Below are 18,858 nucleotides of genomic sequence, written 5' to 3' on the forward strand. Positions count from 1 at the left end.
TAAATGTTTAACTCCTTGTGTCTTAAATATACACTTGTTCCTCCTTATTTGCAGATTCTTTATTTGTGAATTTGCCTACTCACCAAAGTTTCTCATAATCCCTAAATCAATAATTTTGTAGTTATTCACAAGCGTGTGTGTGCAATGTGGCAAAAACTTTGAGTCACCCAACGTGCAAATTTCCAGCTGAGGTCATACAGCACAATGTTCTGCTTTCTTATTTCAGCTCTTGTACTGTAAACAAGTATCCTTTTTGCAGTCTATTTAGTGCCACATTTTTGTGCTTTTTGTTATTTCCCTGCTTAAAATGGCTTTCAAGTGTATGTGCTGAGGTGCTGTTTAGCATTCCTAAGTGCAAGAAGGTTGTGATGCACCTTCCAGAGAAAATGCATTGGTTAGATAAGCTTCCTTCAGGCGTGAGTTATAGTGTGGTTGGCCATGAGTTCAATGTTCATGTATCAACAATATATATTAAATAAAGTGTCTTTAAACAAAAACATAAAACAATCTAATATATTGAGCAGTTGATGAAATTGTGACCAGAGGCTCACAGGAACCTAACCCTGAATTCCCCCTAGAAGCAGTGTTTCAGTATTCTTTAATTCAGGGTTCACTGAATATAACTACTGCAAATAATGAGAATCAAATATATGTTGGTGTGCCAGATTTGTCTATCCATTTTTTAAACTACCATATTAGGGTAATCAGAAAACTCCTATGTAGCTGATAGATCACCAAAGACAAGCCTTGGCAAGAAGCAAACAAAAAACTGTTTTATGGAACAGAGGGAGAGTTGACCTGCTCCCAAAGAGAAGTAGGAACCTGAAAGGTGAGGTTGGAATACAGGAAGGACAAGCTTTGTATGCTTCAGAGGGTTGCCTGGAGCTGGCCTGGAGTGCTACATACTAACGTCACCATTAAATATGTATTGATTGCTGAGAGGCAAGGTGATGGAGAATTTGACCTTTCAAGGTCCTTTCTGCATTTATTTTTGGGAAAAAATTCTTATTTTTCCAAAGCATAATCAATACTTTGAGAGGAAGGAGGCATGGCCAGGTTTGCTGAGAAAGAGCTCTACTTGTCTTACTGTCTTTCTTCCTGACTTAGTGTAATGATTTTCTTTTTAAGCAGACCTAACTGTCATACACAGAAAGCAAACCAAGAATTTAAGCACAAAATAAAGCCATTCTGGTGCTGAATGGAGAATGATTTTTAAAATAACAATTTGTACATACTGTACATTTCTCCCTTCCTAAGTTTTAAGTGGTGTGAAATCCATCTGATCAAATCACTTAAAATGTCAAGATGGAGGAATGACACTTCATGTAACAAAGATATGGCATTTTTATCTAAAATTATGGTTTATTACAGCTCATGAATGAATAAATGAATGATGGCTATAAACTTCCTCAGCCTCCCAGATGAATGGTTGTCACAAAAATGTGACGGCTAACAAAGCAGAAAAATGGCAAAAGAGGGAATATGTCTTGAGAATTATAGTGGAATTTAGTGCCAAATGCTTTGAAAACATAACTCTCATGGTCTATTACTTTATTTCACAAGTTAGTATATAATGGGAAAAATGATATAATTTGTTACAGGCTTAAAACGCTGACTATCCTTCTTTTACTTCTCCTCCAGTTCTCATACCTTTTCTCTCTGTCAGTTTCCCATCTGCATAGTTATCTCTTTTTCTTTCCCCCAACACACACAGTATTAAGCACTGTGCCAGACAATGCAACACAGTGAAGGGAAAATAAAAAATACAGTCTTTGCTTTCCAAACTTTCAGTCTAAAGAAGGTAATAGACATTAAAAGAAATAGTGTAACGATTATGATCACAAGCAGAAAGAGTTATAGGTAGCTAAAGAATAGGGTCAGTATTTTTGAGGGAGAAAATTTAGGGAAAGAAGATTTGAGCCAGGTCTTGAAAGATGGTAAGAGTTTGACAGATCTAAAATGCGGGAAGTTAGAAGAACAGGAAATATATTTGACAGTCTCCAAAGTCCAAAGTTGAACTCCACATTGTTACGTATAACTAGTATTGTCTGATACAACTTATGCAATGTGTAGGTGTGTGTTATAGAGAGAGAACAATAAATCACAGATACTTCTTCAAGTATTGAGGGACCACACACAGAAAATAAATTGATTGTTACTGTGTTTAAGGGGATGTCGGTTTAGATGCTCAGTGATCACCCTGAGCATCTAAAAAGAGAGAAAGTGTTTCAAGATGCACTCAGCAGTTAACTCATGGTTTCACTGAGCAGCCTCAGAGACAGCTATGGAGGCTGAAGATGGAGACACAGTCTAGGGCTGCCTCAACCAAAATGGTGGCCACAATCTACATGGAGCCATCAAACACTTAAAATGTGGCCAGTGCCACATGTTGAAAAGCTAGTTTTACCTTTGAGTAAATAAAATATGTTATTAAAATCAGTTCATCTGTTTCTTTTTGCTTTATTGACACATCTACTAAGAAATGAAAAATTACAAATGTGCCTCACATTATATTTCCATTGGACAGCAGGCTTTTAAGATTAGCACCACAGACGCATCTTCTCTGCCTCAATCCTAATACCCACAAATATATCTGTGTCATCAATTATGCTTTTGAACATGTATTTAAGTTTACTAAGAAAGAGTTCTGTGGCTAAGAAAAGTGTTTGAAACCTACTGTGCCAAATTATTGATAAGGCAAGGAGAAAAAATAGTCTCAACTCATGATGAAATATTGTGCAGCGGTTAAATGGGATGAGGTAAGCTATGTGTCTTCATAGAGATAGAATTGGGTGAACAAAGCAAGTTGCAAATAACACTTATATGAGTTTTAAAATCTGCTGTATTATGTTTTCTAGTGTGTGTCTATATATAATTACTTAGACAATGGTTTGGAAGGCTCACACCTACCTGACATCAAAAGACTGAGGATGGGAAGATAGTAGGGTAGGTGATAGGGGAGGTTTGCTGAAAGATTATTTAGCCTTATTTATAATGTCTTAATTATTTGTTATAAGAAGAAGGTAGCTCTGTATCACTTTATTGTCATTATCAATATCATTATTATTATCATTATCACTAATACTACTAAGCTGGGTGATCTTCATTTCTTTCCATTGCATGGCTTTCTGATTCTAATGGGAAATAGTGTTAGCAATAGGGAATGGAAGGGGCACCCCTAAGTTGGTATCAAATTTAGGCAACAATGTGTGTAAGAAGTAGGCAGGACATCACCCTTCAGGATATTCAGTGCTGATCTAGGCTTGTTGGGATCACTCATCCTTTTATAAGTAAAAAGTCCCTATTGTCTGACTAGATGAGGAGCTAAACAGCTTACCAAGTTAAACTAAATAATTAAAAAGACAAAGAGTAAATTATTTGGGGTCCCTACTAGAAGTTTCATTCAGCTCCGAGCTACAGAGACCTCACATACCCTGATCATCAGCACAGCCTTTCTGATGTCCCGAACACCGTCGTATACCAGGCGAGAAGCATCGATGAACTCATTCTCTTCAAATGGTTGAGGGACGTTGGCACTCAGGGCTTCAATGGCAACCTCCACTTGTTCAGCAAAGCGTGGCATCACTGTGTGAAACAAAGTGAAAAGCAGTGGATTAGACAATCTTTCTTTCATGCTCCCTTGTTTCAGCCCTTAGGGAAGATGGCAGGCTCTGGGTATCCCAACATTTCAATGAAGCTGGGTGCCTGCCTGTCCATTTTGGAGTGGATCCAATTTAGTGATCTTTGTGCCACTTACCTTCAGCAAGGAAAGCAAACCGTTACTCCTTGAATGGCGATGGTATGCAACAGAGCAAGTTTTTGAAACCTGCCTAAGGTAGTGTGGAATAGTGTATGTGAGTCCAGGTTTCATGTTATCCTGAGTTGAGTTCCAATTCTGCTAATTCCTAGCTGTGAAACCTTGGCCACATTTTCTTAACTCTTCTAAATCTGTTTCTTTGTATATAAAATATGACAGTAAGCTCTTACCTTGGGGTTCAATGCAATAACGCATACAAATGCACTGGATGACATCTGGCCTTTAGAAAGCCTCAATAAATATGGACCTAACATTAAATGCTAAAGTCATAGCTGGTTGAATAGCAGACTTTAATCTATGTTGTTTCATAGTAAAATGTAAATGAAATGATCCAGTCCATTCCACTTATGTCTGGAATGCAGGTCTTGAGACACTGGAGGTGGGGAGATGGCTGTGGAGGGAGGCTTGTGAAAAGACTGTGTAAGAGGGGAGACGGAACACCCAGAATATTCCATCAGAAAGGCTATGAAAAGAGACCAGTGGTCTCAAAGATAATTTGATTTTGTTCCATTTTCCCAGAACTTTGTTGATGTGCAAGAGGATACATATTAACATTTTAAAACGTGGGCACCTCTTTCCTTAAATAAGGACAACTACATACACACTGGAAGTTTGCGGAAAGTAAACTTAGTGGCTACTTAAAAAATGCTGCTGATTCACTGATTCTCGAAAATTATAATTCAATTTTTTCAGCTGTTATCTTGTAACAATCAATTCATATGGCAAAGGAAAGCCAAAAGCACAATTCTTTTTATTTACAAGGACAATAAAATAGAAACGTCATTCATCTATTTCCATTTCTGAATTTTCAGGCCTGATTCATTATACTCATTTTCAAAGTCTGTGGATACTTTAACATCCATTCTAATCCCTAGTGGGAGAAACTCTGCTAAATTACTTTACTCTCCAGGGTTAGAGTATTCAAGATAAAACATTCCTTAAAAAATGTATTTCTACTAGGAAAAGTCAAATGTTATTTAAAAAAAAAAGGAGGGTAAGAGGAAAACAGAGTAACCACTCTTTCAACAGAAATTATCAAAACCAAAGCATGGCAAGGGGTGAATTTCCTTCTGTGAGTAAATTGCTATGAATGGTTCTCTATACTACTTGAATTTTTCAATTGGGCCTTTAAACTGCTTTTATATGAAAGGAATTTGGAAGACGTTGAGAATATTGCTGCAAATATGAATCAAATGAAAATATATTTCTAAAACCCACCACAGTAAACTAAGACCATTTCAGCTATACACTTGTGGTGGGAATAAACTGTTTTACATTTCTAAATAATCTAGATAATTGAAACTGATCTCCTTAAGCATGAAAACATTTTTGTATGTGTCATTTTCACATGAGTAGCTTTCTTAAGGGAAATTACAAATTCCTTTCCTTTCCTAAACTCAAAATTCTGAATAATATTAATTCCATTTGATATCTAAGCTGCCATAATGACCATCAACAATTTTACAGATGTATATGATAGTATCTGTAGCACTTAGCTGCACAAATTTTTGCCCCTTTTTTATAACTGATAAGTGACTGGTACTCCTCCATGTATGTAAGATAAATACTCTTACAAATCAATAAGGAAAAAATAGAAAAATAGACAAAAGTTTAGAAAAGGCAATTCACGACAAGGAAATCCCATATTATTGATAAATACATAAGATGCTTGACTTCACTAATGAGTGGAAAAATTACAATGTAAATAATGAGATAGTTCATACCTGTTGGAGGATGAGCAAACAAATTAAAACTTAAAATATCCGTCTTATTGAGCATGTGGAAAAAAGGGAAACCTTCTACTATAGATGGAATGAAAAATGGGAACATATCATTTTGGCAAATGCTTTGTCAAAATCTAGTAAAATGATGCTTTCCAGAGCCAGTCAGTGAGTTGTGAAATTAGCTAGGGCATAGCCAAATGCTGACTTCTGAGGAGATACTGATTAGGAGACTGAGTACGCTGGGGGCACAGGAACGTCTTTGTGTCTCTAGAGTTACAGTTGTTTTTTGTTAGGTTGAATATTCCAAGAGTTAATAATAACAAGAGTTACATTAAACCTGAGGATAATAAATGCTTTAAGGGAGCTCTTTCAACAGACTCTAACCCAGACCTATTCTGAGCCTTCTAACTCAGGGGGGAACCACTGTGATCTGTGCACCCCAGGTTCACAGACTATATATATGGATGGGACAAAATGAACTTAAGGATGTAAATCAGGAAATAGCCAGTATATTAAATCTAGTAAGTCCTGAGGTCTAAGTGTTTACTGGGAACAGAAAGCTAAAAAGATATGTCATTTGTGAGAAATTTTAAAATGCACAAGAATACTGTGCATAATTTAAACATATACTTATTTTTATTACACATGTTCTGAAAAGATGTATGTAACCTTAAGTTATAGTGGTTACCTTTGAGAGCAGAAGGAGAGGCATGGAATTAGGTAGAGGTCTTAAGGAGGCCTCAGGTGTATCTTATTTTTGAAATAAATAATAATGTGAATCAGATATTGCCAAATAATATTTGTTATACCTTGGGGTACAAGCTGAGTGTCAGTTACATGAGTCTCTGTTCCTTCTGTATTTTTGAATCTTTTCAAAATTCAAATTTAAAAAAAGATCAACATAATACCTGAAGGCTTTATTTCTCCTTATAGAATAAGGCTCTGAAAAAATAAAGTTCTAGCTCATGGCCCAAACATAATAGAATCCAATTTGATCCATAGTATTAAGTGAGGAAGACCCTCAGAAATGTTGACTGTGATCAAATACTTAATATTCCACTAAGACCCACCAGCTGGAAAACTGAGTCGAGTAGTCCCTATCCACTAGACCCTCCCAGTGAAAACCGTTGATGAAGTCCAAAAGGGAAAGTGGCAATGTGTTGCTTTGTTTTATTTGTTCAAGGTCACCCCAAGGAAGAGCTAGGGAAGAGGAAAATGCAGGAACTGATATGCTCTCTTTCTCCACTCTGCACTGATTCTCTCAAGGAAGAGAGAAGAAAGCTAAACTCTAAAGGGACCATTCTCATAAGGGATGCTCTGGGGCCCAAAACATACCCAGTACTACTCTGAAACACCAAGTTTGGCAGAGAGCATTCTGTTTGCTCCAGCGTGGAATACAGAATCTCTCTTGGGAGATTTAGGAGGTGCAGTTTTTGAAGGAACAACAGTGTTGTGGATGTGGCATTGTCAGAAGAGGCAGAAAGAAGAGATTGGAAGAGAAAATACCGTCAATTTTCCAAGGAGGAAAAATGGTAGAGGAAGTGGTGTGGAATCCTTACTTTTCAAATAGGGGCTCAAAGGGCAGTTTAGCATTAATATTCCAATGACCTTATTTTACTCCTCAAGCTGATAAAACCTAGAATTTGAACACATTCCATTTGATATTTATTTATTGTAACTGACAAGACATCCATTTCTCTTACCACAAGTCAGTGTTTTTCTGGGTCTGACCCTTAAGGAAATTTTCTTCCATGCTCTGTTCCTAAGTGCATTCAATACTTATTTATTTAGGGCTTGGTCAACTGCTAAAACTCTTTAACCAACATACTTTTGCTCTCCACATTGGTGCTTTCTTTCCTGTTTTAGTTTTATCCTCTCTGGTTTTTAAAGTGATAAGACAGAAAAACAAAAGTTTATAGAACAATGATCCATCCTGACAGAACCTAAGATATTAGTTTAATTATGAATTCTTCCAACACTTTAATAGGGCTTGAGAAATGAAATATCCTCAAAGTAATACTGAGTTAGAAACAGTCTCAAAGTACTTCAAATATGATGCTGATTCTACCTCTCCCTAATTAGGACAAAACACAGCATTGCCTTTGTGATTCACACATTGTATATTAACAGAATTTCTGATATAGGATTATATAAATAGAAGCTTCCTTCTACTTTACGAATTACATCCAAAAATGTAGACACCAGTTTACTGTTATTTATCAGAAATCCTGGATTGCTCTTAATAGCTTATGTCCTGAAGGGGTGATCAAAGTTGGAAATAAACTTTTAAATTCTTACTGTACTTTTGTATGCAGAGTGCACACTAGGCCACAGAATGATGATATTCCAGGAGTAATGAAATCAGAGTTAAGTATGCATATAAAAATCAAGGTCACCTATTCTAGTGTTGATCGAGATCCTAAAACAGAGGTGAGGAAGATCTGCACTGAATCCTCCTGAGAGACTTCAGAGGTGAAATTTTAGAGCACAGGGTGAGTCAGTAAAATGAACAAAACATTGTGCTAAAGATGCAAATAGGACTGCCGACAGCCATAAGAACCAAATCCAAGGTTAAATAGAGGCAGTAGAAATGACTAGCCAACCAACTCCATTGCCTCTGAGTAACCACCTAAAAGGTCCATGCCCTGCTGTAAATGTTCCAATGACTTCTTTTAATATAGAGAGGACTATAAAATCTCTTTATCAAGATATAAACACAAACATCTGACACCTGACTATAATTCCTATCTGTCTCTGTCTCCCCACTTATTCCTACATATATTCAAATGTTTCAATTAGACTGAATTACTTCTATGTCTTCAAATATGACAGAGACACACCATGTCATACCATGTCCATGATCAATTTATTCTCTCCTACTAAAATTTACTTCTTTCTTTGCCCCTGCTGAATACCTCCTCAATCTTCAACAACCAGTTTAGAATTGTCTGCCATTGTGAAGCCTTCCTTAATCCAAGACACTCCAAATTTGGCCATTCTCTACAATTTTATAACATCCTAATTATGCCTGCACTATTATAGTACTTAGTACACTGTATGAGGATTGTCTGCCATTTCTGTATGTCAGCTGTTTCCCACAAGAATCACTTTTAGGCAGAGACCATCTCTTCTTCATTCATTGCATCTTAAGCCCTTATTATGCTTCTGGCACAGCTATATCCAGCTGGGAGAAGGATGGGAAGTGAAAGAATGGGAAGTAAGAAGGAAATAATTTGTATCCAAGTATTTCAGGGACAAAATGAGCAGTATCACATTCAACATACTAAATCGCTCTCTTTCTGCCCATCATTTCATATTAGCTCAGTAATTTTATTAAAGAGTTTCATGAGTCATTAACCAAGTTATTAGTGGGCATTCTAGTTTTGGTCTCGAGAGACCTTTCAAAAACCTGAGCTCAGAATCCTTTCAGGACCACTTGAGTAGAAGCTTCACCACTGAGCATGGAGAAAGATTTATTATTGTATACTTGACTAGTTGACCAAAGCCAAACTAGCATATCTGCATGCATAAGGGTCATCCAATTGTGGCGGTGCTGTCAACCAATATGCTTTCTTGAGTGTGTTCCTTACACAAATTTTATTACTGAGGATAAAAAAGAAAAAAATAGACAAGGCCTCTGTTCTAGAGAAAGAGCCAGTCTAATAAGTGTTAATATAAAATAGAAAAATAAGAATGAAAACATTTGGAAATAATCTAAAAAGAGAATAAAATATTAGGACCGGGATAGAATTGTGGCCAATTCCAGTACAAGAATCGGTATAATCACACCCTCTCCATTACAAATAGATATGATGCTTCCATTTTAACAGTTGAAGTTAGGCAGAGAATTAGGTGTTAATCAGAGTAACTGGAGCCAGAAAGTATTAATTTGGGGAGACTCTGTGGGGGCAACTCTAGTATCCCCCTACATCAGGAAAATACTACTTGATGATATTTCTGTAGGTAATGGATTCTTTCCTATAAATGGTTTCTATCAGACATTTCTAAGCAATTTTATTCAAACAGCCCCCAATTAGATGTCAGGTTAAGAGAAGAGAATATAAAGGAGAGAATGATGTAAACCATCATTCAGGCCTGAATTTGGCCAGAAGAAAGTCTGACTGGCATTTACAAGACTCTGTGTGTACCTTGATAGTTCAGCACATCCATGAAGCATCATCAATTAGAAAGGAGCCTGTTTGAGTCTGAAGCTCCAAGTCTTACAGTGTAGAAGTAGGAACTAACACAAACTGAAGCTGTAACACATTTGTTGCTTTGGTAACACTCAAAAATGATGGAGGACAAACCATAGCCACTGGTCATTGTTTCATATTGATTCAGTAACTTTAGTAAAGAACTTCATGACCTATAATTAAGTCATTAGAAGATGTTCTAGGGTCCCCCCATCCCAAACAAGGACCTTTCAAAATCTTGAGCTCAGAATTCTTTTTAGAGCTGCTTATGTTTCTATCAATTGGACAAGAAATAATCAAGTGGATCTATAAGTCTACCTCATGAACAAAGGCTATTTCATTACTGTATGTAATTTATAGACCCATGCACTCCCAGTAGATGTAGAGGCTTTCCTACAAGTACAAGAGTGGCCATAATCTTGTTGAAACACTTAGCTAGCATTTCTTGCATTATCCAGACCTTTACTTCTTGATTTTGCACACTCGCTCTAATACTGATTATGATTTTCATCACCACTCAGCTTCTTCTGAGATTAAAGTTTGAATCTCTGATACTAAGTCAAATGAAATGTTCCCTAGTAATGTCACTAGATTCTTTCTTCTGTTTGACATGTACACTGTTACCTTTGAATTATGTACTAGCTTTGTCTTGTTTCTCTGTGCAATTTCTCAAATCTGTCCTTCTCTGCTCCAACTCTCCTCTCCAATCACCTTGTTCCAATCTTGGCTTTTATTTCCTCACTATCTAGATCTGTTATTACCTTCTCCCCTCCTGGCCAGATACTGCATAGCTCTATCTAGACACAATGGAAGGCACTGCACGAAGAAATAGGTACATTATGGCAGAAGTTAAACATGTCCCTGTTAAATCCATGTTGTGGGATCTGTTCATATGTCTTAATATTCTACCTTAATTATGCTAGTCATCACCCTTATTGTTTGTCCCATCTTTATGCATTTGCAAATATGTATGTGTGGTAGTCAGCCTCTGAGATGGGCCATTCTTTCCTGGTATTCATGCCCTTGTATGATCCTGTCATCTTGAAAGTGGGCTAGAACTAATGACTTGCTTCTAACTAATAGAATATAGAAAGGGGGATAAGGTGTCACGTTGGTAATTAGGTTACAGAAAGGTGCTGGCTTCCCATCTTCCTTGCCTTTTCTTGCTCTCTCACTTGCTCACCCTGATGGAAGCCAGTTGGTCTATGGAAAAGCCTCCACGGCAAGTAATGGAGAGGAGCCTCTGGTGAACAGCCAATAAAGAATTGAGGACTTACGTCCAATAAGGCAACTGAGGCCTTTCAACAACAATGTGAGTCAGCTTGGAAGTAGGTCTTTCACCAATTGACCCTTGAGATGACTGCAGCCCTGGCCCATACCTTGACTGCATCCTTGCAAGAGATCTTGAGGCAATGCCACCCAGCTAAGCTGTGCTGGTCTCCTGACCCACAGAAACTATGAGACAGTAAATGTTTGTAACATTCATCCATTAAGCTTTGGTGTGATTTGTTACACAGCAATAGCTAACTAATAGAATATGCTATGCCAGAAGTAGAAATAACAGTAAAAATAGTCAGAAAGACATATTAAAATTTCTGTTCATTCATTTGTAGCAGCTATGCTGGTCTAGGTTTCTGGTATATTTATTGCACTCAGGCAGAAGCTTAATTGAATCTTGATATTTGATTATATTTATTTACAAGTTAACCAGTTTGAGCCTCAGTTTACACAAGTGTAAAACAGCTGGCCTTCTGGTTTTACATAAGGTTTAAAAATAATACATTCTACAAATTTTATATACAATTTTAAATATAAACATAGGTAGTACTTAGTCACTGGGGATAAAGTGGCAAATAAAATAAATATGATCTTGCCTTCAAGGGACTAAAAAGCGGGATGTATGTAAGATGCTTCCCATCGTGCCAAGCACACAAGATTCACAGTAAATGTTTCTTGTAATTGTCATCTTCACACCATGACCCTTTGTATCTACCCATCCACGCCCCCTTTTTCTTTGTTTACAGCTGGCAAAATCATCCGGTCTCCTTTGGATGGAGCTTGGAAGTACAACTACGTACATGATTCATCACAAAAAAGTGGGCCTTGTGGGAGTGAAGTAAACTGAAAATAGCACACAAATTAGTGTTGAAATCTCTGAAAATTGGGAAGTTGGTACAATTTATCTGAAAACTGAATTTCCCTGCTTTTATGCCCTTCTCTCTCCTTGGCAGAACTACATCATCTTTCTGATGGTTTTGCATTTTTAATAATGAATTTCCTATGAAATCTGCCCTCAGGACAAGATTTTATAAACTCACTGTTAGAATTTTCATTTTGTCTTCATTGCCAAGAAAGCCAGTGTTAAACACTGTATTAGAGTATGACCTCACCAGATCCATGAAGAAAGGAAACCTTTAAAAGTTAGAGACTTTACCAAAAAGCTCGTAACTGGAAAAAAAAATCAAACCCAGCTTCCCTATCTCAAATTAGACACTATTTCTAAAAAACCTCTCAGCTTAACCTAATATTCTTGTGAAAGTGTTTTCCTTCTACCTCAAATGCATACTACTATTTTATATTAGCTGATTGATTGGATGTGAATCTTGAGTAAAGTATCCTCAAATGTTTTTTAAATGTGGAGGAGGGAGTATGGAAATAATATTTAAGCTCTCTAAATTGAAATAATTCTCTGTCTAGGCCAGTGATATACTAGCTTTCACTGTGCTTTCTCTTGATAACTCTTCATCAAGTTAGAAGATATTGAGCTCTGGAAGCTAGGAGCCAGGACGAAAGAAGCCCAGCTTAATCTGCTCCCTATTCCCTGGTGACTATTTGTCAGCTGTTTTTACTTCTCTAGACAACCATCAGCATCCTCCTGGCTAGTCCTAATTCTTCCATGCTGTGTATATTCTTGGACTTTCTTTCGTCAGAGTCAGTCATCTGTTCCCTCTGTGGGAGTTCCTAAAGGCTGCCATTTTCATAAACTCATGTTTGGAAAATTATAATGTACATTTCAAACATCAAAATCAAACTCAAGCTCCAGAAGGCCATACATAACCCATGAGCTGAATTGTTTGATGAAAGATGAAAAAGGACTGCTTAGAAGAAGGAAAAAAAATCTTCTAAATTCTGGCCACGATAACTACCCTGAGAGAATCAGGCAGCATGCATCTGCTTTTGTCTAGACACAAATTCCTTTCCCCAGGGAAAGAAAATGCTTGCTTGGAAAGTTCTTACATTTTAAAATCAGCATTTCAAAAATAATCACAAATTGTTTATAAGTTAAGAGGAAAGGATGGCACATTTCATTCTGAAACTTAAGGAATGAGTAAAGAACTGAACATGATGCTTTATTTAGCTTACAGTGTTTGTAGAAACCTAGCTTGATAAATAGTTAATTTTGGCGTCAATGAGATTTTAAATTTTAAGATGTAATAAAATAATTGCTAGGAATTTATTGCTCTTAGTTTAAAAGATTCTGATCTTGATCATTAAACATGCAATTTTTAAAATTAGGAAACAACATACACAAACACACACACACACACACACACACCTGGATAGAAAATAGAAGGGGGACAGAGAACAGAGAGGTACCTTAAGACAGAAAAATGAGCAAACACAGAGTTTGCAACACCTGGTAGGACCTTAATGAGTGACAGTGAGTAATGGGGCACAGAGGAGTGGGATTGGCTGGTATGGTTACAGAAGACTTCGCTTCTTCTCTAGGAAGAAATCAGCTAGCGTTAGAGAACAGGTAAAATATAGAAAGGCAAACCGAGTGGGGAGGTAATTTTGGGGTCAACTTGACAGGAATATCCAGAATCTTTCTGGTTCTTATGTCCATATGTTATCCCAGCTACAAGCATAGTTTCTTATTTTTCCTAATCAAACTATTTCTGGAATATTCTAATGATGTTCCCATTCAAGTGATTGTTGACATATTCTTCCTTTCTTTGATTCCAACACCTATTGCTGACGTGGTAGGGATTCTGGGTAAAAGGAACTTACTGCTGCCTCACTTGTGCCCAGTTAATACACCCTGGCCACCAATTCCTGTGGACCCCAGCACTGGCCCTTCTGCCATTCCATGGCCAGTACCATGGATGCTGATCCCTCATATCCTTGAAGTGACAAAGAAGTATCATGTCTTTTGCAGTCCCCAGGATTATGAGTCTATGATGTGACTCACACAGAACTGGAAATTCATGTCTTCCTTTTAGTTTTACTTTGAAAATTGGGCACTAGAAAAGTGCTGTTTCTTCCACTATGTTGCTCCATAAATGTGTAATTGTGAGTCTTCCTATATCCATCCTATCCCACCTCCACTTCCATGTTAGAAGTTTACTATCAGGCTAAAATTGTTTCTCTTGGGACTTCTCTAGTGGTCCAGTGGTAAAGAATCTGCTTTCCAATGCAGGGGACATGGGTTTGATCCCTGGTCAGGGAACTAAGATCCCACATGCCCCGGGGCAACTAAGCGCACAGGTCACAACTACTGAGCTTGCCCCTCTCAGTGAGAGATCCTGCGTGCCTCAACGAAGATCCCGCATGCCATAGCTAAGACCCGGGGCAGCCAAAAAATAAAATAAAATAAAATGATGAAAATAAATAAATAAAGTAAATAAATATATATATTTTAAAGTGTTTCTCTTATTTTCTCAAGTTGTATTCTTCTCAGGTGGTTCTTCAGCTTCTCACGCTGAGAGAGCTGGTCATGTGTGAATTCTAGCAGAACATATTACTTACAAACAAGCCAGTATAGAGAAGATATTTTCATATTTCTGCATGGCCAGGGCTTTCTGAGCAAAAATGACTGGTAACCTGGTTCTAGGTATGACTCAATAGTAGTCCTAAATTGGTGAAATAATCCGGAAAGAGATTTACGGGTTTATCTCCCCAGAGATAGGTGTTTACATTTCAAAAGAGAATAAAACCAGGAGCCATTCATTTATATTCTAAAGGGTTGTAACAACCTGGGGACCTTTCCGGGAGAGAGTTTATTAACATTAAAGAGTGAAGGTTTTTCTCTCCCTCTCAGGAGGGGAGGGAGACAGCTGAGCACCAATTGCTATATAAACTCTCAGATTCATAATTTCGTGGTTCTTCTCCTGTAGTATGGACCTCCTTCGTGTGGGCAGACTTTATCTGACCTTATCACACTGCCTTGAGTGGTAGAACGAGGTATAGGGAACTGGCAATGTTATTGTTACTAAGAAAGAAGTTTGTTCTCTGAGCAAGAAACCTTGCATTTGCATTCAGGATAAAACAAATAAATACTGATATTAAAAACCATCAGCCAGATCTGTACAATACTTCAAGTATGTAGGTTTCAGACATATGGAAGAGGCTTTGAGACAAACTACATGTTGCCTGTCTAAGGACTATTAAGTGAATGAAATTTCCTTCTCGTTCCTCCTACACTTCTGACTTCCCACCTCCATGACTAGCACAACCACCACTTAGTAAGACATTTCCTCCATATTGTAATCATTTTGACCTTTCAGGGGGAAATAAAATGCTTTACACCAATAGTAAGGGTTATATTAAAATGTATTTAAAATATATTAGGAAGTCTAGGCTGAACTGAATCTCAGTCATTACAGCTTCTGTGGAAATTCATTAATTTCATAATTTAATTTCAAGGTCAGTCATGGAGAAGTGACAGATTGTAATAGTCCTTCCTATCTCTAATATCTAATATTTCTGTCTTCCCAATAATCTGTCCTTACCACCTTCTTCTGATATTGATCTTACTTCTGTCCATACCCCTTGCCTCTGGTCACGGGGATAGTCAGGTCACCCAGACATGTCCAATGATAAAACTTGATCCCGCCAGCAACAGAAATCAGCCCAAGTGAAATAAGCATACCCCCAAGTGGCCAAGAAGATTGCTCTTCTTTGATGTGTAGAAAGTAGGAGGAAAACAAGCATCTCTACTTATCCTGGAATCTTGAGTTATAAGCCTAAGGCTGCTGCTAGTGGATATATTCTCCACTGAAAAAAAAGGTCATATCTTAATTTTTCATATTCATTTAATCAATGCATACATATTAAAGGCTAATGATGTGATAATACTTGTCTAGGCCCAAGGCATGTACAGGAACACCTGCCTCTAGGAAGTGACAATCTATCTGTGGACCATTGACACTGAAGAGGATGTAATAAATGTCAACAGACTCATAGAAATAGATCCCTGTTGTCTCTAGCTGCGACCTGAGTCAGATCTTAAAGGATAAGTTCAATACACAGATGTAGAGGAGGAGGAGAAAACGGGGAAGATGACAGGAAGGAGAGTGGGAACAGCAGGGATGTGTTTTAACTGGAAAATAATAAATACACCTGTCCAAGTGGAGCAGAGGATCTATACAGAGGATTCATGGGCAGTGATTGTCCATGTTGAGTGCAGTCATGAGGAAGCCAAGAAACAGTGAAGCATATGTCCCAAAATCAATAATATTGACCATACTTAGATGATGAAACATCAGGCAATACATGAGAAGCTTGAGGCTCAGGGGCATTAACTAATTTGTGTAAGGTCACATTTAGAAGTCAAGGAATTGAGTTCTTCTGATTCCTTACATGGATTTCACCTATACATTGTACTGACACAATGGTACCCCTCATTATCATTTCTAATTTGGGTGCTTTCTATTTGTTCCTCTTACTGGGCAAAATACATAGGAATGCTGTAAAAAAAAAAACTCTTTTATGAAAACTTTACATAACAGAAGCATGAAATTACAAATTATACCATCTCTACTAAGAGAAAGAAGTCAATCTGAAAAGGTTACATACTATTTGATTCCAACTATATGACATTCTAGAAATGGCAAAACCATGGAGACAGTGAAAAGATAGTGGTTACCAGGCGATTGGGAGGGGGAGAGGGATGAATAGATGGAGTACAGTGAATGTTTAGGACAGTGAAAAATACACTGTATGAAACCATAATGATGGATACATGTCATTATACATTAGTCCAAATATAATAGAGTATACAACACCAAGAGTGAACCAAAATGTAAACTATGAACTTTGCGTGATTATGATGTGTCTGTGTAGGTTCATCAATGGTAACAAATGTACCACTTTGGTAGGGGATATAGATAATGGGGGACACCATGCCTGTGCAGAATCAAGGGAATTGATTCAAAATCATGGGAAATCTTAGTAGCCTCCCCTCAATTTTTCTGTGAACATTTAACTGTTCTTTAAAAAAAAAGTCTTGAAAAAAATTATACCATCTGTTTGGCCCACATGTTCTCCAAAATAATGGAATTTTCATTTTCATTTACAAAGTGCTTAATAACAGAATCCTCACTAAAAAGACTTTATTTTTTTCTATTCTTTTTGGTTCCCTCTGAAGAAAGAACTGCTGGCATCTCAAAGATCTCTCAACCTGATGATATTGACATCGCCACAAATTTGCATCAGCCATCAAATTTACAAAAATGGCATTTCAATGTAATCTGTTCTGTGAAGAATGAGCTACTTTAAACATAATATCATTGAATGGACTTTCAGGCCCCTCAACTTTCCACAGCAATCTGACTTTGCAAATGAGATCTCTAAAAATGGGTCTCATTGGGTGCACTTGCTACCAAGCTATCGGCAATTTGTTATAATTCAGGTTTTATTGAAGAGCCCATCAAACATGTTAGTATTTAATGAGTCTGATGTACGTCAAGTTTATTGTGCTTTCATCTGCCTAGATTAGTTTTATAAAAAATAAATAGGTAAATTTTTATGTAATATTGCCCTAGAATTTTAACATACTAATAATCCACAAAATTGTGTTTTCAAATTAACTTAGCATTCATATCAAGACAAAAAGCACTCTTCAAAAAAATTTACTTACTCTTTACTAAGTAAAGTAATTTATGGAAAATTAACTACAGACTGTTCCATCACTCTGGATCTCTCTCAATTTCTAGCCTCTCAGTGAAGGTAAAGTGGGAGTTCTCTCTACAGAGACCCACCCCTGCATCATTTACATGTTTAAACAGAGGTTGGCCTGTATTTGAAAACCCCATTAGCAGCAAAGTCTGGTCTAGTTAAGACTTTTTGAGCATTCTGCCCCTTTTTTTTCATGCTTGGTAATAGACTCTCACTCCATTCCCTTCACGGTACCCTATGGCCATCATGCAGAGGCTCCATTTAGTCTTCTTTAAAGTTGCTCTTATTATGGAATATTATTTCTCTTGTGGCAGTTATTTTCCATGGGGGTTATTCTGTCCACCCAAGAACATCTAGCAATGTCTAGAGACAATTTTGATTGTCACAACTTGAAGTGGGAAAGGGAAGAGGTCCTATAAGCATCTAGTGGGGTAAGTTCAGGGATGCTGCTGAGCACCCTTAATGCACAGGACAGCTGCCTCCACCCCAAGAAAGAATTACCAAGACTCACATGTCAATAATACAGAGGTTGAGAACTTCTGCCTTAGGGTCTTTAACAACTCAGATATAAAACTGGGCAGAACCTGGTAGGTTGGTGGAAAGGCAAAAGAAAACATGATGCTTTGTCTTCCATGTCCTGGACTCTTCCTTTTTTTCTTCTTCTTCTTCCTGTCACCTTCCACTCCTTGCCCACTGCTCCGTGTTCTCTCCTCAAAATAAAATGTACTCTCAGGACAAAGTTTGATAAACTTGCATAAAAAAGTGACCAATTAAACGTTGCACTAAGATTTTTTTAAAAATCAGAAGCAAAATGTTAGCCCAAAGGTAGAAATTTGGGTATTAGTGATCTGTATAGGAGTTTTTATTTGAAGGACGTAGCCCTCCTTAGCATAGCCAGACACTGACAAGGGGACAAATCCACTTTATAAAATCTATATAACCTACAAAACTCTGCATAACCATAATCACAGAACTGATCTTATGTTCTTCCTCAAACTCCATGTGTGTAGTACATCCCCCAACAATTCTAATTAGCAACCAGTGAATTTTAACAGCTAAAGCTTTTTTTTTTTTTAGCTTGTTTCTCATAGAGAAATTTCTTATTGAGAAATGCTAGGTATTAAGTCACCATATAGATCACACATTTTAAACCTCATGTTCCACATGTTCAGATTACCAGTGCGATTGTGACAGAGCACCATCCCTTCTCTTAAGCCCTGCTGGC

General features: G+C 37.3%; 1 protein-coding gene across 3 annotated transcripts in view; it reads right to left on the reverse strand.

Moving 5' to 3' along the window:
* Positions 1–18,858, reverse strand: part of CTNNA2 (catenin alpha 2) — a 1,200,774-nt gene that overhangs the window by 77,927 nt on the left and 1,103,989 nt on the right. For all 3 annotated transcript variants that reach the window (XM_049695784.1, XM_049695785.1, XM_049695786.1), the window contains one exon: positions 3,434–3,585. In XM_049695784.1, coding sequence (XP_049551741.1) covers positions 3,434–3,585 — 152 coding nt within the window. The remainder of the gene's footprint in view (positions 1–3,433; positions 3,586–18,858) is intronic.

Source organism: Orcinus orca, chromosome 13 (assembly GCF_937001465.1).
Source record: "Orcinus orca chromosome 13, mOrcOrc1.1, whole genome shotgun sequence".
NCBI lineage: Eukaryota > Metazoa > Chordata > Mammalia > Artiodactyla > Delphinidae > Orcinus > Orcinus orca.